At 45.5% G+C, this 23,454-nt stretch overlaps 2 protein-coding genes across 5 annotated transcripts in view; one reads left to right on the plus strand and one right to left on the minus strand.

The window, feature by feature from the left end:
* The window catches only part of mcmbp (minichromosome maintenance complex binding protein), a 29,566-nt gene extending 16,116 nt beyond the window's left edge, over positions 1-13,450 (minus strand). The window contains exons 1-6 of one of the 3 annotated variants that reach the window (XM_078413522.1): positions 13,308-13,450; positions 5,863-5,948; positions 3,357-3,497; positions 2,249-2,290; positions 1,203-1,304; positions 759-888 (exon numbers count right to left, since the gene is read on the minus strand). In XM_078413522.1, coding sequence (XP_078269648.1) covers positions 759-888; positions 1,203-1,304; positions 2,249-2,290; positions 3,357-3,431 — 349 coding nt within the window. In that variant the 5' untranslated portion in view covers positions 3,432-3,497; positions 5,863-5,948; positions 13,308-13,450. Of the gene's footprint in view, positions 1-758; positions 889-1,202; positions 1,305-2,248; positions 2,291-3,356; positions 3,498-5,862; positions 5,949-12,886; positions 13,085-13,307 lie in introns of those variants that run through there. The other 2 variants (XM_078413520.1, XM_078413521.1) reach the window with 2 other exon arrangements.
* sec23ip (SEC23 interacting protein) overlaps positions 13,200-23,454 on the plus strand; it is an 87,087-nt gene continuing 76,832 nt past the window's right edge. Inside the window, exons 1-2 of one of the 2 annotated variants that reach the window (XM_078413518.1) lie at positions 13,200-13,401; positions 22,557-23,104. In XM_078413518.1, the coding sequence (XP_078269644.1) occupies positions 13,281-13,401; positions 22,557-23,104 (669 nt within the window). In that variant the 5' untranslated portion in view covers positions 13,200-13,280. The remainder of the gene's footprint in view (positions 13,402-22,556; positions 23,105-23,454) is intronic. The other variant, XM_078413519.1, reaches the window with a different exon arrangement.

Genomic DNA, 23,454 nt, shown 5'->3' on the forward strand with positions numbered 1-23,454 from the left:
TCATCTATGTATGTTCTATGGAGATGCTGCCTGACCCGCTGAGGTACTTTAGCATTTTGTGTCTATCTATGGCATAAACCAACATCTGCAGTTTCATTTTATTACATTTTTAAAAATCCATCCCTATTATGACTAGTGTTTTGATCAGTGGCTTGGAAGAATCTAACAAAGATGACTTCACATTCAGCCGCAGGATGCTCATAAGTTAGCGGAGCAGAATTAGGCCATTCGGCCCATCAAGTCTACTCCGTCATTCAATCATGGCTGATCTATTGTTCCCTTCCAACCCCATTCTCCTGCCTTCTCCCCATAACCCCTGACACTTGTACTAATCAAGAATCTCTGACTTAAAAATACCCATTGACTTGGTCATCACAGCCTTCTGTGACAATGAATTCCAATTTCACCACCCTCTGATGAAAGAACTTCCTCCTCTCCTTTCTAAACGGTATGTCCTTTTCTTCTGAGGCTATGGCCTCTGGTCCTAGACTCTCCCTCTAGTGGAAACATTCTCTCCACGTCCACTCCATCCAGGCCTTCCACTATTCGACATGAGAACCTGGTCAGATTAGTGAGCTGTCTCCTCTCGGGCGGTTATGTATTAATTACACAGCGGGGTGGAGGGTGTTACCTTGTGGTAACTAGCTCATTATTTTTCCTGCAGCTCAACAGGCGAGGGTAGGATGGCGACACACAAGCCTGTACCTGCGCACTGCTCTTTTAGGGCAAGGGTAGGATGGCGACACACAAGCCTGTACCTGCGCACTGCTCTTTTAGTTTGGGCGGATGCATTTCCATGTCTTCGTCCTCCTCATAACTCCTCTTGTGTCGACTGGGAGTGTACGATGTGGAAGGATTGCCGCGAGCTTGACAGGCACTGGCATAGACGTGCGGCAACAGGTTAAGGAAAATAGCCCAATCGCAGATCCCTTTCATTCATAAAAATCAGACAAAATGCCTCGTGGATTCATGTCACTAGTCATAGGAGCAGCATTAGGCTCCTCGAGTCTGCTCCATCATTCCATCAATTTTCCCCTCTCAACCCCTTACTCCTGCCTTCTTTCAGTAACCTTTGACAACGCCCTTACTAATCAAGAACCTATCAATCTCTGCTTTAAAATTACCCAATGACTTTTCCTCTATGTCGATCTGTGACAAGGAAAGAATGGTTGAAAACATAGAAACAGCCATTAAAAGGATATTTCTTTGACCCACTCCGATTCTCCAGGCACGGGGATACAGTAAAACGTTTGCCTCTCCCGAGTGACATATTTGGGAGAGTCCAAGGCAATCTCTTGCTGGAGCTGAGAAGAAAATAAATTCTGTTACACATTCTCACAAAATTACAAAGACCAAGCCAATGCAATGCATGAACTGCAAACCATTTTAACTGAAGTTAAGATTCCTCAATCTGATAATGTAGCGATAGCAATTAAGAACGAATCGCATCCAGGGCACCTACAAGTGTGCTGTGGTTGACAACAAGCTTGCAATCAATATCCTGCTGGAAAAAGGATATACAGCCTCGTGATGCGAGCACCAGGCAACAAAACATTCAATCTACAGCGTGCTGAAACACACCAATTGCATCAGCAACTGAAAAACAGCGGCATGGGCACCTCTCACATCTCAGCAAAATATCTTCAAGGAACCAAAATAAAAAAGAACTCTGAAAACAAAATGTGATCCAACCCACTGATTGAAAAGATAGGTCTAAGATCAATGAAGCTGACATTTTGTCATCCAAAATTCTTTTTATTTGCAAATGTGTAGCAACATTAATGCACGCATGGCTATTTTTCAAACAAAAGTTGAAATGAACCAGTAAAATGAAGGATACAGAGAGGGGAGGGGGAAGACTATTCTATGCTGAACAAAAATGTCAGTAAGGATTTTAGTTTGTGTTAGCAAAGGTGCCTTTGAAAATGTACTTCTTCAGTGTTCGGCTGAGTGCTCAACCCGAAACGTCACCCATTCCTTCTCTCCTGAGATGCTGCCTGACCTGCTGAGTTACTCCAGCATTTTGTGAATAAATACCTTCGATTTGTACCAGCATCTGCAGTTACCTTCCTATCCTAACCCAGAGTGCTGGCTCCATCTGCTGTTAGAGAGTAAAGATGCAGCTAGCCAGCACATTGACATCCCTCAACCTGCCGTTCACTCATCCAATTTAAAAAGATAGTGATTCAGTATTTGACATACAATAAACAAACAAGCTGCACTGAAAAAATACCACAAGGTTACTTGCCCCACACTCAGCAACATCTTTGTATTTTCCAAAGCGTAGAATCTACCAAAAACAAGAGTTTTAAATATTCAAAATTGTGAAATATCAGTTTTTAAATTTTAAACATAGCTCTGAGAAAAATTAAAAGCTTGTAATGTAATTATAATTACAAGCATGGAAATAGATGTACAAATTTAGTCAAGAGAGCAGGAGGAACTTCAAGTAATCCTTGCTTTCCCTCTCTCTCCCTCCCCCCATCCCAGTTCTCAGACCAGTTTTACTGTCTCCATCTACATTTTACCTGTTTGCTGTGTTGTTGCCTTCTCCCAGCTAACAATGATCTATTCTACATTTTCCTTGATCTCCATTCCCTTGGTCCTGTTTTCACACCCTACACTTCCTTATCTGTGTACCTCCCCCTCTCCTGACATCAGTCTGAAGAAGGGTCTTGACCCGAAACGTCACCCATTCCTTCCCTCCAGAGATGCTGCCTGTCCCGCTGAGTTACTCCAGTATTGTGCGTCTACCTTCATAGTCAAGAGAGCATCAGTCCTGGTTAATTATAAGGGATAAAATTCTGCTTCAAGTGTAGTAATAGGAAACAAGGGTGAATGTGGGTGTTTCTCCGGGTGATCCGGATTCCTCCCACATTCCAAGATGTACGGATACAGATCTGTAGATTAATTGGTCTCTGTAAATTGCTCCTGGCGTGTAGGGAGTGGATGAGAAAGTGAGATAACTCTTGAACGAGTGTGAACGGATGATTGGTGAGAACTCGGCTGGTCGAAGGGCTTGTTCAGAAGCTGTATCTTTCAATTCAATCAATATCACTGGCGCTAATATTTACAAACCATTTCCTTCATCTGTAACCATGTCATTATACCAAACGATGTTTGTCATTTGAATTACAAATCTCGCCTGTCATAACAGCTCGCTCATTTTAATGTTCAACTCGCTACCGAAAACCGCAGACAGCTGCAAAAGAGGATCGTCTCCTTTGGTTAATTTACAGCAGAGAAAACTGGGCAACCCATCAGTCAAGAAACAATATGAAACCCTGATACCCATCATTTCCCATTTTGGCTTGGAACAGTCTTAAACATCTCATGACTTCTCCAAAAATACCCACCTTAGATTTGGTATTTAACTCCAGTGTCTCATAAATCCCCATATAAAACTCTGGATCAAACATGTCCTGGACCATGCAGCGGAATCTCACCAAGCTATTTGGCTTTAAGTAATGTAGTGGGACATCATTCAAGGAAGGCACCTGCCAGCAGGAAGGGAAAATGCATATCAGTCACATCGTCAATGTAGAACAACTGAGTACAGAAGCTGAGGTGTCATGTTACGGCTGCAAAAGATTTGTGAGGCCACATTTACAGTAAAGTATTGGGGCGGCACGATGGCGCAGTTTGGTAGAGTTGCGGCCATACAGCACCAGAGACTTGGGATTAATCCTGACCTCGAGTGCTGTCTGTACGGAGTTTGTACGTTCTCCCTGTGACCTTCGTATGTTTTCCCGGGTGCTCCGGTTTCCTCCCACGCTCGAAAGACGTACAGGTTTGTAGGTTAATTGGCTTAGGTAAAGATTGTAAATTGTCCATAGTGTGGGACAGCTAGTATACAGGGACAGCTGGTCGACACGGACTCAGTGGGCTGAAGAAGCTGTTTCCATGCTGTATCTCTAAATTAAACTACTGCGTTCAGTTCTGGGCACCGTGTTGGAGGAAAGATGTTGTCAACCTGGAAAGGTGCAGAAAAGATTTACGAGAATGTTACCAGGATGCGAGGGCTTAAGCTATGGGGAGAGGTTGAGCAGGCTAGGACTTTATTACAGGAGGATGAGGGGTGTACAAAATCATGAGAGGAATAGATTGGGTAAATGCAGACTTTTGCCCAGAGTTGGGGAAATGAGAACCAGGTTGAGGACATAGGTTTAAGATGATAAGGGAAAAGATTTAATATCAACCGGAGGGGTAACTTGTTTTCTTTAAAGACAAAGGGTGATGAGTGTATGGAACGAGTTGCTGGAGGATGCAGTTGAGGCAGATACCATTGCAATGTTTAAGAAATATTTAGACAGGTATATAGATAGGTTTAGTGGGACATGGACCAAATGCAGGCAAATGGAACTAGTGTAGATGGGGAATGATGGTTTGCATGGGCAAGTTGGGCTGAAGGGAGCATTTCCACACTGCGTGACTCCAGGCAGCCAGGGAACTAAGGGCCACAGAAGATCAGTGGATTACAAACACATGGATTAAAGTGGGTCACATCTCCAATCCTCAGAGACGCAAGGAGCAGCTGAGACTGAAGAAGGGTTCCAACCCCAAATGTCACCTATCCATGTTCTCCAGAGATGCTGCCTGACCCGCTGAGCAACTGCAGCACTTTGTCTTTCTCCCCAATCATCAGGTTGGATGTCACAAAGCTGCACATTAGTTCAACCCACCAACCAGAGATTTTATGAACTTGCGCTCAGGTCAAAGATTTTTTTTTAAAACCCGAAATCCTTAAAAATATTGGCCCATTCCTTTCTCACCCTTAACCCCCCCCCCCCCCCCCCCTCCTTTCCCTTCATCTTTTGCTTTCTGTAATAAATTTAGCATTGCATGAACCAAGGTAGGATATAGACGATTGTATAAATTAGGAGCAGAGTGTGCACTGTGAGACTCGCTGCCATTCACTAACTACTGCAACCTCAACCCTGTACACCTCATCGACCTCACAGCAACCTTTCACCTCCTTGTACATTTGAAACTTAACTTGCTCAGTTTTAAAAATATTCAAGGAATCTGCTTTACTGGTTTTCAGGAAGAGAGTTCTGAACATTTCGCAAACTGCAGAATTTATTTTACCTCAACACCATCTTAAATACCACTCCATTCCTGGAATCCCCCACAGGAAGAAACATTGTTGTCACATCCTTTCTGAGAAGGCCCATCAGGATCTTGCGTTTCAATTATACAAGCACTGCACTGAGGTTCATTACTTCTCTTTTATTTTTATACAGTCCTTGACTTCCCTTGTCAGCCACAGTCACCTCTTACTCCCCTTAGAATCTTTCTTCCTCTTTGGAATGAACTGATCCTGCACCTTCTGTATTATTCCCAGAAATACCTGCCATTGTTGTTCCAGTCATCCCTGCTAGGGTCTCTTTCCATTCAACTTTGGCCAGCTCCTCCCTCATGCTTCCATAGTCCCCTTTGCTCAACTGTAATACTGACACTTCTGATTTTCCCTTCCCCCTCTCAAATTGTCGATTAAAACTTATCATATTATGGGCACTACTTCCTAATGGCTCCTTTACCTTGATTTCCTTTATCAAATCCAGTTCATTACACAACACTAAATCCAGAATTGCCTTCTCCCTGCTAGGCTCTAGTACAAGCTGCTCTAAGAATCCATCTCGGAGGCACTCCACAAACTCCCTTGGCACTCTTTTAAAATCTTCTTTCCCTCTGACTCACCTACGTCCAGCCAATATTTGCTCTCGCTGCTTCTGGCTGCTGCATCTCTCCGACCTTCACGGAACACCTCACACCAGTTTTAACTCACACCATTCCAATGATTCTTGTGTTTTATTTCAGAAGGAGCGGTAGAATAAACAATGTTATAAAATAATCTCTCACCCAGTTGGCTGCAGTTGTCTCCTTCAGCTTCTCCTGGAAATATTCCACCACTTTCTTCTCCCAGTCGTTATCAGTGCTGTTTTGAGCTGCAAATTAAGACCCAACTTCAGAAATGTTTCCGTTATCCCGGGGTAACATTATCTGGAGATCCGTGTAGACGCCCAAACAAGATACCAGCTGAACAAATACACGCATTTTAAACACGGTATAAACACACAAGTGCCCAGGGTGTATCACTCAGATCAGACAAACAAAGACCTAGATGCAAGCTGGAGGCCAAACACAAGCTCAACGAGGTCTTAAGAATTATAAATTGAGGGCGGGCGATGGAAAGATGGGCAGAGAAATGGCAGTTGGAGTTTAATCTGGCCTATTCCTGCGCGATGTTCTATGTTGAAGAGCATGGGGTTTCGACAGCTAAAAGCATAACTACAAATTCATGAGACAGTGATAAGACAGATAACAAGAAACTGTTCTACATGGCAGAGAACACCAAGATCCAAAGATACAGCTTTAGGGTACAGCAAGGCATTTGATAAAGTCCCCCCATGGAAAGCTGAGCCAGAAGATTAAATTGCATGGGATTAACTGCAATTTAGTTGTTGAAGGACACAATTTCGGCTGGAGATAGAGTCATACAGTGTGGCCTTTGGCCCAACTTGCCCACACCTGCCTTTGTGTGGAAAAAGCTACCCCTCAGATTCCTACTAAATCTTTTCCCCTTCACCTTAAACCTATGCACCGTGGTTCTTGCTTCCCCTACTCTGGTCAAGACTCTGTGCGTCTACCTGATCTATTCCTCTCATGATTTTATACAACTCTCTAAGATCACCCCACATCCTCCTGCGCTCCAAGGAATAGAGTCCCAGCCTGCCCAATCTCTCCCTATAGCTCAGAGCCTCGAGTCCCGGCAACATCCTCGTAAATCTTCTCTGTACTCTTTCCATCTATGACCAGGGTAGTTGTGCAGGGATCTGTGCCTGGAATTCTGCTGTTTGTCATACATACATATACATTGGAGGTAAACGCTGATGAGTTGGTTAGTAAAGATGACACCAAGATTGCTGGGGTCACAGATTGCAAGAAAGGCTGTCAAAGTACACAGCTGGGACATAGATCAACTTCAGAAACGGGCAGAGCAAATGGCAGATGGACTTAATCTGAGCAGGTGTGAGGTATTGCACTTCGGGAGGTCAAATGTAAGAGGAAAACATAGCTAATGGCGTCATGTTAAGCACAACGTGGGCCGAGGAGCCTGGTCCTGCGCTCGATAGACCATTTTCCTACCTCCAGCTCCCTCCCCTCTACTTTCAGTCGCCTTTCCAATCTCCAGTTCCCTCCCCTCTACTTTCAATCTGATGAAGGATTCCGACCCAAATCGTCACCCATCGTTTTTCTCTAGAGATGCTGCCTGACCCGCTGAGTTACTCCAGCACTTTGTGGCTATCTTCGGTATAAACCAGCATCTGCAGTTCCTTTCTACGCACTGTTCCTGTGCTGTATTGTTCTACATTCTAAGGTGAGGAGCAAGAAATTTAGAGGCAATCTGAGGAAGAGATCTTTCACCCAGAGAGTAATTGAAATCTGGAACATGCTGTTCGAGAGACTGGTATTTCAGCAGTATTTCAACGAGTCTTTGAATGGCCAAGACACGATAGGTCCAAATGGGATTCGTTCAGATAGGTGCTGGATGGTTGGCATCAACATATGGAGGGCGTGCAGCGTAGGTTCACTAGGTTAATTCCCGGAATGGCGGGACTGTCGTATGTTGAAAGGCTGGAGCGATTGGGCTTGTATACACTGGAATTTAGAAGGATGAGGGGGGATCTTATTGAAACATATAAGATAATTAGGGGATTGGACACATTAGAGGCAGATAACATGTTCCCAATGTTAGGGGAGTCCAGAACAAGGGGCCACAGTTTGAGAATAAGGGGTAGGCCATTTAGAACGGAGATGAGGAAGAACTTTTTCAGTCAGAGGGTGGTGAAGGTGTGGAATTCTCTGCCTCAGAAGGCAGTGGAGGCCAGTTCGTTGGATGCTTTCAAGAGAGAGCTGGATAGAGCTCTTGAGGATAGCGGAGTGAGGGGGTATGGGGAGAAGGCAGGAACGGGGTACTGATTGAGTGATCAGCCATGATCGCATTGAATGGCGGTGCTGGCTCGAAGGGCTGAATGGCCTACTCCTGCACCTATTGTCTATTGTCTATTGTCTATTGTTCTGGGCTGCATGGTTCTCTCTCTGAATGAAGGGGCTCAGCTGAGAGCCGCATTGCAGAGATTAAGGGGAAATGCTGTAAAAACCAGGACAAGATAACAAGAGGTGAGAACACTGAAGGGAAGGCGAAGCAGATCAGGAAGCTAATTGAGGTATGTCAGTACACAGGAGGCAAGATAAGCCGAGTCTGATTCACATATAGATCTGGAGAAGACCGGAGACCAGGTGGGGGGAGCATTGAAATAATCAAATTAAACACAAAATGGGCATGGATCGCAGGAGCTTGAAGCAAAGACAGAGACAGAAAAACACTGCAAGGCCGGCTGGTATGGGGGCTTTCTGGTTGAGTGGACATGGAGCTACGAAAGCTACTGATTCAAAAAGGTTATTAGAGGTCAGATGGACTCCCGTTCAACCACAAAGGTGTCACAAATCTTTGAAATCACGCAGAAGTTTCCTCTCTTCTGTCCATCCCCTGGACTGCAGTGCATCGTCCAGAAGGCTCAAACTCTGGGAAGAGAGACGAGAAAAATCTCCGGAAGACATTCACATGGCAATCGATCCCTCCAGGTTCCGACCAACCGTGGATAAGCTATCGCAGTCTCAACAGACTGCGGACAGGCATGGGGAAGAGCAAATCGAACATGCTGAAGTGGGGATATACTGAAGACGCGGCGGACTGCGAGTGTGGACGTGGCCTCCAGACTATGGAACATCTCCTGAGCTGTGACATGCTGCATGACACATGCACTGTAAAGGATCTTGCCGAGGCCAACGACATGGCACTAAATTTGTTCGCTATTGACAAACAGCTGTGTGATGACACGAATAAATAAATAAACACAGATGGCAATGGCCATCTCCCTCAATCAGACCCTCATGAATTGACAATATCCTTGCAAACCTTCTCTGCACTCTTCCCAGCTTAATGACATCTTTTCTATGGCTAGGTGATCAAAACTAAACCATACTCCAAATGCCTCACCAACATCTTGTACAACTGTCACAGAACGTCCTAACTTCGATACCCAATCTCTGACTAATGAAGGTCAATGTACCAAAAGCCTTCCTTACCACCCTATCTACCTGCGATACCAACTTCAGGGATCTGTGCACCTGTACTCCTAAATTCCACTGCTCTACAATATTCCCTAGGGCCTTATCGTTCATTGTGAAGGTCATGCCTTGGCTTGACTTCACAAAATACCACACCTCGCACTTAACTAACTGCATTGAACTCTATTAGCTATTCTTCAGCCCACTTACCCAGCTGATAAAGTTCCTGCTGTAATCTTTGAAAACTCTCCTCACCGTCTATGATACCAACAACTTTAGTGTCATCTGTAAACGTACTAATTGTGCCTTCCATATTCTCATCAAAATCATTAATATAAATGGATTCAGTACCGATCCCAGAGGCATGCCAATAGTCACAGGCCTCTAGTCCGAAAATCAACCTTTCACCACCAGCCTTTGCAGCTTTCCATGAAGCTAATTCTGTATCCAGACAGCTAGCTCTCCCTGGAAACCATGTGATCCAACCTTCCACAACAGCCAGTCATACTGAACCTCAAAGGCCTGACTGAAGTCCATATAGACAACTTCACAAAGCTAAGATTCTCAACCACTCTGACCCTGCGGAACAAATACCCTCCTAACAACAAAGACCCTTGATGAGACCCTGGAAAACAAGAACTGCTTCCCCTACTTCAGGAACCACCTCAGTGAAGGCAGGGATTTATACACCACTGCCTTCTGTGTGTCTGCACAGCTTTTATGCCAGATAAGGGAGATAGTGTCTGATTAACAAGACTTTACACCTGGTACAAGCATCCACAAGCAGTGATCTTCCTGCCTCCCATGCACCTGTGGGACACAGAGAAACACAAACAACACCTCTGCAAAATCCATCCAAACCAGCATCAACCTTCTCTGTGGAAATAAGGAACTGCAGATGGTGGTTTACACAAAACAAGACACAAGGTGCTGGAGTAACTCAATGGGTCAGGCAGCATTCCTGCAGAAGATGGATAGTGATGTTTTGTGTTGTCACCCTTCTTCAGACTGATTGGGGGGGGGCTATAGAAAGCTGGGAGGGACAGGATGAAACGTGTCAGGTGAACACAGGCAAGGAGTTTTTTGTCACGGTCAATAACCTCAGCGCTGAAAGCCCAATTCCATCCAGATGGACAGCTGTTTTATCCACGTCCTCAACTCCAGCCCCCAAATTGCACTCTCTGCAGGGTTTACTTTAGTTTAGAGATACAGTGTGACAACAGGCCCCTCAGCCCACCGAGACCACACCGACCAGCGATCACCTGTACACTAGTTCTAAGTTATCCCGGTTTTGCATCCTACACACTAGGGGCAATTTACCTACAAAGCTGCATGTCTTTGGAATGTGGGAGGAAACCGGAGCTACCAGGGAAAACCCACGCGATCACAGGGAGAAAGAAGGTGCAAACTTCACACAGACAGCATCCGAGGTCAGGATCGAATCTGGGACTCTGGCGCTGTGAGGTAGCATCTCTACCACTACACCAAAGTGCCAGTTGGAGATCCTGCTGTTCGAAAAACACGAGATTACCAGTATCACAAATCCCCACTGAAGCGGCCCTTCATTACAATGGCATAGAGATCCTTGCTTCCCTATGCTGACAGCTCACAGCACTCCAATGCAAATGGAAAATGACCACCTCGCAACCTATCTCCCGCCTGTCTGTCCCTTCAGCATCTCCTGCCCAATCTGTCGCAGGGTCTGCAGGTCTCATATTGGCCTGAGAAGCCACTTCAGAACCTACAGACCCAGAGTGGGTCCCTCGACTGCAAGGCATGACCCAAAAAGCTGCAGTACCAGTATAGCATGCATGCATACCAAGCCCCACGTCGTGCCAGTTTAGAAAACAATCCAGCTTGGGGGGGGGGGGGGGGGGGGGGGTTGTAATGAAAGGCAAAAATGCAGCTTCCAAACCCAATCAACAAATGACTACAATATTTAACAGCCAAACTTTCATGGCTGAATATTTCACAAAGATAGTACTTGGGTTTCTCAATGCTATCTTTTATGCAATTGTTTATGCAATTGATCATGCATGCTCTCCAGAAGCTTCAGGGGCAAATTATAAGGAAATATAAAAAGGAAGACAATATTGAAATCTTTCTTCCTCAACTGCAATGGAGGTAGTTATTTCTCAATCACATCACAGGGAAGATTGGGGAGTCACCACACACGGTGAAAAAAATCCGAAGCTTTGTGATAAACTTGCCTACAAGTTGCTTTTGCAGCTTCACTCAAATCAAAAGAGCTTTTCAACTCCAAATGCTTGGCAAGTTTTGTGTGTACCAATAAACAAGGCACCCCCCACTTCCCTGTGCCCCACCTGGGTGCGCACCCCTCTCACCCACGGCCCTTCCCCTCTTCCCCCCCCAAACCCTTCAACCTATATCCCTCCCACTGACTTTATGTTGCATTCCTCTTCTCTCGTTATCTTACACCCTTTTGACCCCTTTTCATCTCGAGCCTTTGTCCACTCATCAGTGTATCAAGTCAGTCTCACCTGTATCAACCTATTACCTACCAGGCTTTGGTTGGCACCCACTCCTTTATCCCAGCTCTCTCTCCCACCCCAGACATGAAAATCGGCCTGAAGCAGGGACCCAGTCCAAAATGCCACCTATCCATGTCCGCCAGAGATGCTGCCCGACAAGCTAAAAATATTCACTAATCATGCAATTGGTTTCTGTAACAATTCAAAAGCAACCCATTAACAGATACAAAGTTGATGAGCTATTTTAAAGACAAAGCTTGATCGTAATCCAAAATGAGGCACTCCACTAAGTTAACCAGAGTTTAACAAAACAAGAATTACCATTGAACAATGGCTAAAATGTAATGAGCCGTTAAAAGCAACCTATATTGCAAGTGGCATGTCAGATAAAATTTCCAGCAACATGCTCTGTAGTATCAAGGGTGGATTTCATTACTTGTAAGCATTACACTTTACAAGAATTGTAGAGCATTTACAAACGCAAATACTGTAGATATTGGAAATGTGAAAATCTTTCAAATACCCAGATCAGATTGAATACCTGGAGGGAGAGAGAGACAGTACATTTTACAGATTATATTCCGATGAAGCTCAAGATGAATCCTGTTTCTTTCCCTCTACTGTCCGTTATGTTAAATACCTGCAACATTTCTGTTCTATTTATGCCCTTGCGAAGTCGCTCCCTATCCATCAAAGAACTGCCCTGGGCACCAAAAACACAAAACCTTGTCGATTTCAGATGTAAAACACAAAACGTTTTTGAAAATCAAATAATCTAATTTCATGTCTCCACAACCCTCTTCCACTTAATCCCCCCCAAAATTTGCATCAATCACAAAGTACACGGAAATATCGGTGCCCTATAATTCATATCTTGCACTTTAAATTATCTGTAGAGTTTACATAGATTAGCTCATATTTAAAGACATTGCATTTTGAGAAACTGCAGATGCCAGTGATTCCCAAAGAATGACACAAAATGTCATTCAGTAACTCAGCGGGTCAGGAAGCTAGTGGTCTGTCTGACCCGCTGAGTTACTCAGGCATTTTGATGAAAAACTGACACAACTTCAGTAACGTTCCCCAATTGAACGCTAAAGGATGGAGAGGAGAGGGGGGGCTGGAGGGGAAAGGGTCGGTGCTCTGAAGGCCTGGCAGTATGCATGCACCCGGCTCCGGGGCGGAGGCGATCCCGGGCGAGTTTGTTTTCTTTAGATAAGGAGATGAGAGGCTAGGCCACAAAACAAAGGCGTGCTGACCGAAGATGCGGTGCACGGCGCCCAGTGGATGGTTCACCCAGTCACCGCCGCCCGGCATCGCGCTGCACCACCGGCTCCCAGGCTCTACAACGCACGCGACGGAACTTCCGTGTCCCCGAGAGTTCCGCAGCTCGTGCCCCGGCCCGGAGCCGCCAGCGGTGAGTGTCAATGGCGGGAAACCCGGATCACTACTACGCCGTCTCCTTACGCCCGCCGACGTGACGTCAGGCGTAGGTCGCCCTGCTCGCCGACGCGACGCTAGACGTCGGGCGCTCTCCTCACGCCCTCCTGCGTGACGCCACACGTAGGGCGCCCTGCCGCCCCTCCCCCATGCCGAGCGTTGCTTCGCGGAAGCCAGTTGCTACGTGTAAATCAGAGAGTGGAAGGGGCCAAGATGGCTGAGAAGAAGCCCAACGCCAACCTGCTCTTCTCGTCCGACACCGACTTCAGCTTCCCCGTGCCCTTCATTCCCGTCAGCCAGGCCCAGGCGGCGGACTCGAGCCTTCTCGCAGCCGGTGGGTGACTGAGCTGGGCCGTGGGGAGGGAGGAGAGGGAAGTGGAGGGGAGCTGCCTATTGTGGGGTCTTGTCTTCTTGTGTTGGAGGGGTCGAGGGTAGAGAGGGCAGCTCATGGACTGACCCCAGGGTCCCCTGCTGGCCGGAGCCTGGCCCACTGGTACTTGCAACTGTCCTGGGAGATTGTGCCTCCAGTGAATGAGTGGAGGGGGGGGGGGGGGGGGAGGGAAAGAGGGATGGGGGAGGGAAAGAGGGATGGGGGAGGGAAAGAGGGATGGGGGAGTGTTTGTGGCCTCTGCCACTGAGCATCGACCGGTCTGACGTGTAAGTTCCAAGAGAGATTCAAGTGGTACCTTACCATAATGTGCAACTAACATCAGAAGTTCAACGTTGGTGCTCAACGAGTTTGTATCGCCTAGACCAACTTAGTTTCTTCAGTGTGTCAGTTGTGGTGCATATTGTTTGCACAAAGTGTTGGGCATTTTATCACAGGTATGTCGAGAAATTTACTTTTATTCTGAGGAGATTAATACAGATTCCCGGATGCTCCAATCGCAGCACTGTCAGCTGTCACGGTTGACCCCCCCCCCCCAAACCCTCACACACTCTTTAAATTGTTCAGTACTCGGAGATCTATCCAAATGTCCTTTAGAGTCGAATTGTAGGCATGGTATACTGATCAAGGTGTGTGTCACCTTGTTGAAACAATACTTTTTTAAAATTTCTAAGTAAGATCTAATTTATGAGAGAATGTATTTTGACAGTGTCATTTATTCTCAATACATTTTTATAGTTATTTCTGTTCAATTTTTTTGTGGATTTGAAGTTTCCTTGTCAGTTTCTGTGGTTAACTAGAAGACATAGTGCATCACCACACTACAGAATCTGGTTCAAAATCATGATCTCTGGTGCTGTCTATGTGGAGCTTGCATGTTCTTCCTGTGATCACGTACGTGGGTTTCCTCCGGGTGGTCTGGTTTCATCTCGTACCCCAAAGATGTGCACATTTGTAGATTAATTGGCCACTGTAAGTTGCTCCTTGTGTTGTGTGTTTGAATGGTGGAATCTGGGGAGAGTTAATGAAAATATGGTATTAAGATAGAATTAGTATAAATGAGTGGATAATACTCGATGCAGATTCATTGGGCTGTAGAACCTATTTCTGTGTTGTATCTCTCTTTGACTTTATATTTTTATTGAGGGTAAAGCATTCTATTTTTTTCTAGAATGTTTCATTTGTAAATGGAAAGAACAGTGTTAATTTACTCTTTAGTTTTAGTATTTTTTGTTCCAATGATACAGTTATAAAATGCTTTGCATTGTGGTAACTTAAAGGACAGATTTTTTTTGCTTAATATTGTATTTAGTATTTTGTGATTAGAGTGGTTATATTGGCAGACAAATCGCTTGTTTATGCTTGTTTATGGCACCCATTTACCGGTGAAAGAAATAAACAGTTAATGTATTCTGGATGAAAAATGTGAGCCAAGGCAACAGTTTATCTTGAATAATACTACAGGATTGTAAGATCTTCTGACAGGCCACATCCTGCTGTAATGGCACATCTACCATCATGGCATTATTGGTCGATTGTGCCAGAACTTCCCACCTGTCCAGTACAAGTTGTACTTGCACTTAACAATAACATGCAAAAGGTCAATTATCAATGAATTAATCACTTTAAAAACATGAATTATTAAGCAATTAAAATATTAACCAAAGTTAAATTTATAATATGAAAAATTAATTTGCATTTGCTTCTGATGCCTTACAATATTTAGTTGTCTCCTATTCAGATGACTGAGTTTGCTCTTCCTGCATCAGAAAACTTGGCATCGGTTGAGACAAGGGATTGCAGCAAGTTTGTGCTTCAATGCTAGACTCCATGAAAAATCTGTTAGTGAAGTGCAGCCAGCACATTTGTGACTCACTTATGGAAGGAAGTCCTGATCTTCCCGACACATTCACAACGGAGTCCTGAATTTAATTACATAGAAAACATAGACATAGAAAATAGGTGCAGGAGGAGGCCATTCGGTCCTTCGAGCCAGCACCGCCATTCATTGTGATCATGGCTGATCGTCCCCAATCAATAACCCGTGCCTGCCTTCTCCCCATATCCCTTGATTCCACTAGCCCCATGAGCTCTATCTAACTCTCTCTTAAATCCATCCAGTGATTTGGCTTCCACTGCCCTCTGTGGCAGAGAATTCCACAAATTCACAACTCTCTGGGTGAAAAAGTTTTTTCTCACCTCAATTTTAAATGGCCTCCCCTTTATTCTAAGACTGTGGGCCCTGGTTCTGGATTTGCCCAACATTGGGAACATTTTTCCTGCATCTAGCTTGTCCAGCCCTTTTATAATTTTATATGTTTCTATAAGATCCGCTCTCATCCTTCTAAACTCCAGTGAATACAAGCCCAGTCTTTTCAATCTTTCCTCATATGTCAGTCCCGCCATCCCAGGGATCAATCTCGTGAACCTGTGCTGCACTGCCTCAATTACAAGGATGTCCTTCCTCAAATTAGGAGACCAAAACTGTACACAATACTCCAGATGTGGTCTTACCAGGGCCCTATATAACTGCAGAAGAACCTCTTTACTCCTATACTGAAATCCTCTTGTTTTGAAGGCCAACATTCCATTAGCTTTCTTCACTGCCTGCTGTACCTGCACGACAACTTTCAGTGACTGGTGTACAAGGACACCCAGGTCTCGCTGCACCTCCCCCTTACTCCATTGAGATAATAATCTGCCTCCTTGTTTCTGCTGCCAAAGTGGATAACCTCGCATTTATCTATATTATACTGCATCTGCCACGCATCTGCCCACTCACTCAACCTGTCCAGGTTACCCTGCAACCTCCTAACATCCTCTTCACAGTTTACACTGCCACCCAGCTTTGTGTCATCCGCAAACTTGCTAGTGTTGCTTCTAATTCCCTCTTCCAAATCATTAATATATATGGTAAACAGTTGCAGCCCCAACACCGAGCCTTGCGGCACTCCACTGGCCACTGCCTGCCATTCTGAAAAGGACCCGTTTACTCCTACTCTTTGCTTCCTGTCTGCCAACCAATTTTCTATCCAAGTCAACACCCTACCCCCAATACCATGTGCTCTAATCTCCCATGCGGGACCTTATCAAAGGCTTTCTGAAAGTCTAGATACACTACATCCACTGGCTCCACTTCATCCATTTTACTTGTCACGTCCTCAAAAAATTCCAGAAGATTAGTCGAGCATGATTTCCCTTTCATAAATCCATTCTGACCTGGACTTATCCTTTCACTGCTATCCAAATGCACCGTTATTACCTCTTTAATAATTGACTCCAGCATCTTTCCCACCACCGAAGTCAGGCTAACAGGTCTGTAATTCCCTGTTTTCTCTCTCGGTCCTTTCTTGAAAAGTGGGATAACATTAGCTATCCTCCAATCCACAGGAACTGATCCTGAATCTATTGAACATTGGAAAATGATCACCAATGCGTCCACTATTTCTAGAGCCACCTCCCTGAGGACCCTGGGATGCAGACCATCAGGCCCAGGGGATTTATCATCCTTCAGTCCCATTAGTCTACCCAATACTATTTCTCGCCTAATGAAAATTTCTTTCAGTTCCTCTACCCCCCTAGATCCTCTGTCCTCCAGTACATCTGGGAGATTGTATGTGTCTTCCTTAGTGAAGACGGATCCGAAGTACCTGTTCAACTCTTCTGCCATTTCCTTGTTACCCATAATAATTTCACCCGTGTCTGCCTTCAAGGGACCCACATTTGACTTTGTGGGAGAGGGCTAAAGGCTAGTACCCTGGCGTGGCTGCTAACATTTTCAAGTGGTTCCCAACTTCTTGTAGGTCTTGATGTGCATTCATTTATGGGATCATTTTAATTTGCAGCTGAGGGCGCTGGAAATTCAAGCATAGGATTATAAATTACAGTGGACTCAGAAAAGCACATACAGATTATCATGTAATAAGGAGATTCGAAGTCCTTAATGTACTATATTGTGCTTTATATCTGCTTTATAGACTGCGTATATTGGAACCATCAGTATCATTACAGGTTTTTAGTATTTAAAGCCTATGTTGGAAGTTTACAGTGCTTATAGTGATGAAGAAGGTGATAACCATCTTCACTGTTAATCCTTTAAATTAACAGATGACAAAACTCTCCTGTGTAGATCACACGTCAGTTTCCAAATCATCATGGAGATACTGCGTTAATTTTCAAAATCCTAGCCTTGTTTCATGTGCCCCGCTAATTGGGATAGATCTGGGTAAAGAACATACTTTCACCATTCAACAACATGGGAACCTGAGGGGCAACTTTTTCCACACAGAGGGTGGTGGGTAAATGGAGCAAGCTGCCAGATCAAGTAGTTGAGACGGGTACAATGGTTACAATTAAAAGACATTCCGACAGGTACATGGATAGGAAAAGAAAGAGATAAGGGGAAAACGGGAAAGTGGGAGTAGCTTAGATGGGGCATCTTTGTCGGCATGAATAAATTGGGCCTAAGGGCATGTTTTTATGCTCTATGACTACATAACAGTGGAAGATCTCTGTTTTTCTTCTACATTGGAAGTTGGAGTAATAAGAAATCAAAAAGTAGTTTGATACTACCCAGGCTATCTGAGTGAAGAGAGATAAAACTGTCCATCTCCTTAACCCACAGGGTTGAAGAATCTGTACTGAGGGATGCTAAGGCGAAACCAGGAAAAGTGATGATGTGTAATTTAATTCTGGACAGCAGCATGGAAAGTGAAGGAAGGACTGGATTGAGAAAGTTGGGATGGGGGAAAAACAAGCAAAAGTATAAAAATCTGAAATTGTATGATAGCGTGAGATTCCATGCCTGCGAACATTATTTCCCAGTGTCAAGGGTGTTCTTTGTCTTTGGCCACTTAACCAACAGCTTTCTTACTTCTGTGTCTAACAATGCACAAAATGTTTATCTTGAAATCATGTATAAGGAGCGCTTCAGCTCACAAACTCCCCCGCCCCCTGTCTGACACCTCCAGCCCCATCTATAGAAATGAACATTGGCCTTATCAGCCATCTCAGAACCCATAAACCAAATTGGATGCATGCCACCTTCCAAGGGACCACTTAGGAACAAAAATATGATTAATAATGGGCTAATAAACAGATTTTTGCATTATTACTGGATTGTGCAGATAAATATTAATATGCGGTTATAATTTATCATGCATTCTCCAGGCATGACAAGATCAGGTTTTTATCTCGTACTGCCTCCCCTCTCCTTCCCTTGCAGAGTATGATTTCCACTTTATTATGGCTGTGCTATAGCTGGGATTTTTAAAAACATTATGTATTTCTGCAGGGATTGACATGTTTATCATTTAAACAGCCTCGTTATTCTATGCCATAGAATAATGTATTGTTTCTGGAATCATGTGACAATGTAAAGAGTGTGTGAATGCCGTTGTATGCTAAACAAAATGCTGATGGAGGCAACCCTTAAACCTGATGAAACAATCGCAAGCTTTTATATTTTCTGTGTGGAAAATACTCGCCGTGGAAGATTGATTATATTAAGTTAAGCAAAAAAAGTATGTTGTGTTGATAAGTCTGTTTCCAGTGCACCATCTTTTTAAAGAAAAATTCTATCTGTTGCATTTCCGACTTACAAAGTACTCAGCAAGATTGGTATTTGGCCACAGGTAATTAGTTGTAATGCTGCCAACAGATGTGAGGACTTTCATCCCAAGAATTTCATTCGGACTGTATTGTACAATGTTCTTATGATTTAACTATCAGAAGCAGTTCTTGGGCAAGTGCACTGTTCAGTGCAAGCAATTCCGATTGTGCTCTACAGTTGAGTTTTTCTTGAAGTCCAGTGATGGAAGGCCAACTTTCTGCGGTTACATTGAGAAAACTCCACTAAAGGGTAGACACAAAATGCTGGCGTAAACTCAGCGGGTCAGGCAGCATCTTGGGAGAGAAGGCATGGGGGACGTTTCAGGTCGAGACCCTTCTACAGACTGATGTCAGGGGAGGGGCGGGACAAAGATAGGATGTAGTCAGAGACAGGAAGAATAATGGGAGAACTGGGAAGGGGGAGGGGATAGAGAGGGGAAGCAAGGACTACCTGAAATGAAAGAAGTCAATGTTCATACCGCTGGGGTGTAAACTGCCCAAACGAAATATGAGGTGCTGTTCCTCCAATTTGCGCTGGGCTTCACTCTGACAATGGAGGAGGCCCAGGACAGAAAGGCCAGATTGGGAATGGGAGGGGGAGTTGAAGTGCTGAGCCACCCGGAGATCAGGTTGGTTGAGTCTGACTGAGCAGAGGTGTTCAGCGAAACGACCGCCGATCCTGCGCTTGGTCTCGCCGATGTAGAGAAGTTGACATGTGGAACAGCAGATACAACAGATGAGGTTGGAGGAGGCGCAGGTGAACTTCTGCCTCACCTGGAAAGACTGTTTGGGTCCTTGGACGGAGTCGAGGGGGGAGGTAAAGGGACAGGTGTTGCATCTCCTGCGGTTGCAGGGGAATACCTGGGGAGTGGGTGGTTTGGGTGGGAAGTGACGGGTGGACCAGGGAGTTTTGTAGCGAACGGTCTCTGCGGAAAGCAGAAAGGGGTGGAGATGGGAAGATATGGCCAGTAGTGGGATCCCGTTGGAGGTGGCGGAAATGTTGGAGGATGATTTGTTGTATGTGATGGCTGTTGGGGTGGAAGGTGAGGACAAGGGGGACTCTATCCTTGTTATGAATGGGGGGGGAGGGGGAGCAAGAGCGGAGCTGCAGGATATTGAGGAGAGGGAATGGAAGAGGGGAACCTCAGTTTCCTAAAGAATGAGGACATCTCCGATGCCCGAGTATGGAACACCTCATCCTGGGTGCAGATGTGGCGTAGACGGAGGAATTGGGAGTAGGGGATAGAGTTTTTACAGGAAACAGTGTGGGAAGAAGTGTAGTCAAGATAAATATGGGAGTCAGTGGGTTTGTCGGTCACTAGTCTGTCTCCTATGATGGAGATGGTGAGATCCAGAAACGGTAGGGAGATGTCGGAGATGGTCCAAGTATATTTAAGAGCAGGATGGAAATTAGTGGTGAAATTGATGAAGTCAGTGAGTTCTGCATGGGTACAAGAGGTAGCACCAATGTAGCGGAGGTAGAGTTTGGGGATAGGGCCAATGTACGCCTGGAACAGGGATTGTTCGACGTACCCTACAAAGAGGCAGGCATAGCTAGGGGCCATGCGAGTGCCCATAGCTACGCCTTGGATTTGAAGGAAGTGGGAGGAGTCAAAAGAGAAGTTGTTGAGGGTAAGGATCAGCTCTGCTTGGTGGAGGTGAGTATTGGTAGATGGAAATTGGCTGGTTCTACAGTCGAGGAAGAAACGGAGGGCTTTAAGACCCTCCCGGTGGGGGATGGAGGTGTAGAGTGACTGGACATCCATAGTAAAGATGAGGGAGTGGGGGCCTGGAAAACGGAAGTTATTGAGGAGACAGAGAGCATGTGAGGTGTCTTGGACATGGGTAGGTAGGGATCGGACTGGGGGTATAGGATGGAGTCGAGGTAGGTGGAAATTAATTCGGTGGGACATGAACAGGCAGAAACAATGGGTCTGCCAGGACTGTTCTGTTTGGGAATTTTGGGGAGAAGGTAAAAACGGGCCGTGCGTGGCTGGGGAACAATAAGGTTGGAGGCTTTAGGGGGCAGAGAGCTGGAAGAGATGAGATCAGTAATGGTGTTGGAGATTAATACAACCACTAAAATGGTACCAGGTTAGATCTTGTGTAGATTCAACTGCTATTTATTTCAATGTGCAGAATGGCTCTGTGAGAGAGAGGCATGTTTCAAGTTATTTACAATTCTAAATTGAGTTAACAAATTATTGAAATGCATTTGATTGCTTTTTATAATTTTGTAACTACATTTGGAGACTTGTGTTATGTTTTGTCACCCTATGTGGGAAAGATGTTGTTATGCTAGAAAGGGCGCAGAGAAGATTTATGAAGATGTTGCTAGGACTTGAGGAGACTTGAGCAATAGGGGGAAATTGAGCAGGCTAGTACTTTATTCCTTGGAGCACAGGAGGATGAGGGCTGAGCTTATTGAGGTGTAGGAGATCATGAGGGGAATGGATAGGATACATTCACAAGAGTCTTTTACACGAGGTAGGGGAATCAAGAACCAAAAGACATGGGTTTAAGGTGAGAGAGGAAAGATTTAATAGCAACCTGAGAGACAAACCGCGGTTGCCATAGCATTGGTGGGGGAGGGGAGAGTCCTGTCCCGGTGCGGTGATGTTCAAGTGTAGACGGCGGCGGCTCTCCCACTGCTGCTAGGCTACTGGACTGGGCGGCGTGGGGAAGGTGCTGAGCCATCCGGGGAGAGGAGGGGGGACGGGGGAGCCGAGGGCAGGCCCAGCGCCAGGCCTTGGCCTCCACCAACGCCCGGCCTCACCGCTGTTGCTGCCGCCTTTCCTCTTGGCCCACCTCATGCTCGCAGTTAACTGATCACTTCCAGGCTCGGGCCCAGGCTCCGGCTGCTTACCCTGGCACCAGGCCTGGCTCTCCTGCCGCTACGGAGCCAGCAAACCCGCTCCCAAGAGGCAGGCGGCCGTGCCCTGCTCAACGAGCCCCAACTGCGCAGGCGCGGGCGCGTTGTTCTGTGCATCGCGCGGATGCAGCGGCCATCTTACGTAAGTACCAGATCAACCGAGATTCAACTGCGCATGCACGGTTTTTTAAACTTTAAAATGTGAATAACTTTAAAAATATAACTGACTAGACTAAGTGGACCCGTTGGGCCCATTCCTCGTAGAGGGGGAACAGGGAAGGGGAGAGGGTATCACTGAGTGAGCCCTGGACCCAAAGCCTCTCCTGTATTGGTGTAGCACCCACAACCCTCCCCACTCAATCCCCCTTATCCCCCCCCTCCTCCCCCCACTGACCAACTTCATCCCCCCTACCCCACCCCCACTTGTCCCCTAGATAGACAGATGGATAGATTGATTGATTTCAATGAAACTTCTTCCATAGGACCACGGGATGACGGTGCGTAAGGTGGGGCTAAAATTGTCGTGTACCGTTTTGGCTGTAGTTCAGGAACAAGCGAACAAACGAGAGTTTTAGTATATAGATAAAGTTGAGAATGTTGACTGTTTTACGTTTTCCAGCAGATGAATCAACAGATGTTGGTGAGGAGGACAGTTTTGTGGGTCAGACATCTGCTCCCATGAGCCAGCCACCAGCCTTCAACTATTTTTCTCAGACGGCAACCAACAATGATCCTTTTGCAAATATTGGACACCATCCCTGTACAACGGCAACACCACCTGCAAGGACAGTCGCAAGCTCAAAGACTCCAGCTGATGTACCTGTAGCTTCTTCAGCACATTCTGTGCAGGATTCCTTTGCATTTCAGAGCCCATCGTCTCAGGCTGGCTTCATGACACCTCCAGTCTCTCAGCACGTCAGTACAACCTATCAGAATAATCAGCCCGGACGTTCCGCATCAACAGCTTTCACATCTGTCTCCCAACCTCAGACCCAGCAGAATTATAATCCTTATCGCCAAATTTCCCAGAGCAGTCGAGCCAGTCCTTACCTTGGTGCTCACCAGCCTCAACAAAGCCCATGCCAAGGTCATCAACACATGCCTCCATTTCAGTCTGCCACACCAACTGATCATCTTTACCAGACACCTCCAGTTTCTCCACCACAGGTAAGATGTGCCATGTTAACATATCTATATGGAGATATAGATATATCGGGAGAAAAAAATAAGTTGCACCATTGACTACCAATATAGTTTGTATCTCTCGTGTCAAGCCTAGAACATAGAATGCAGTGGTGTCTGACTGTTTTCTTTTGCAGCTTACAAATTCGACAACAATAATTAAATGTTCTAAATCCAATGCATTCTTTGCATAACATGAAGTCTAATCATGGTTATAATGTGCTAATTGCTTAATAACAATCCTCTTTTCGTGATGTAAAAGTCCAGATTACATAATAGTCAGATCTACAAATAAAATGTAGTATGGACTTGGTAGCAGCACAGTGTGGCTACCA

The sequence above is a fragment of the Rhinoraja longicauda genome, chromosome 16 (genome assembly GCF_053455715.1).
Source record: "Rhinoraja longicauda isolate Sanriku21f chromosome 16, sRhiLon1.1, whole genome shotgun sequence".
Classification (NCBI taxonomy): Eukaryota; Metazoa; Chordata; class Chondrichthyes; order Rajiformes; family Arhynchobatidae; genus Rhinoraja; species Rhinoraja longicauda.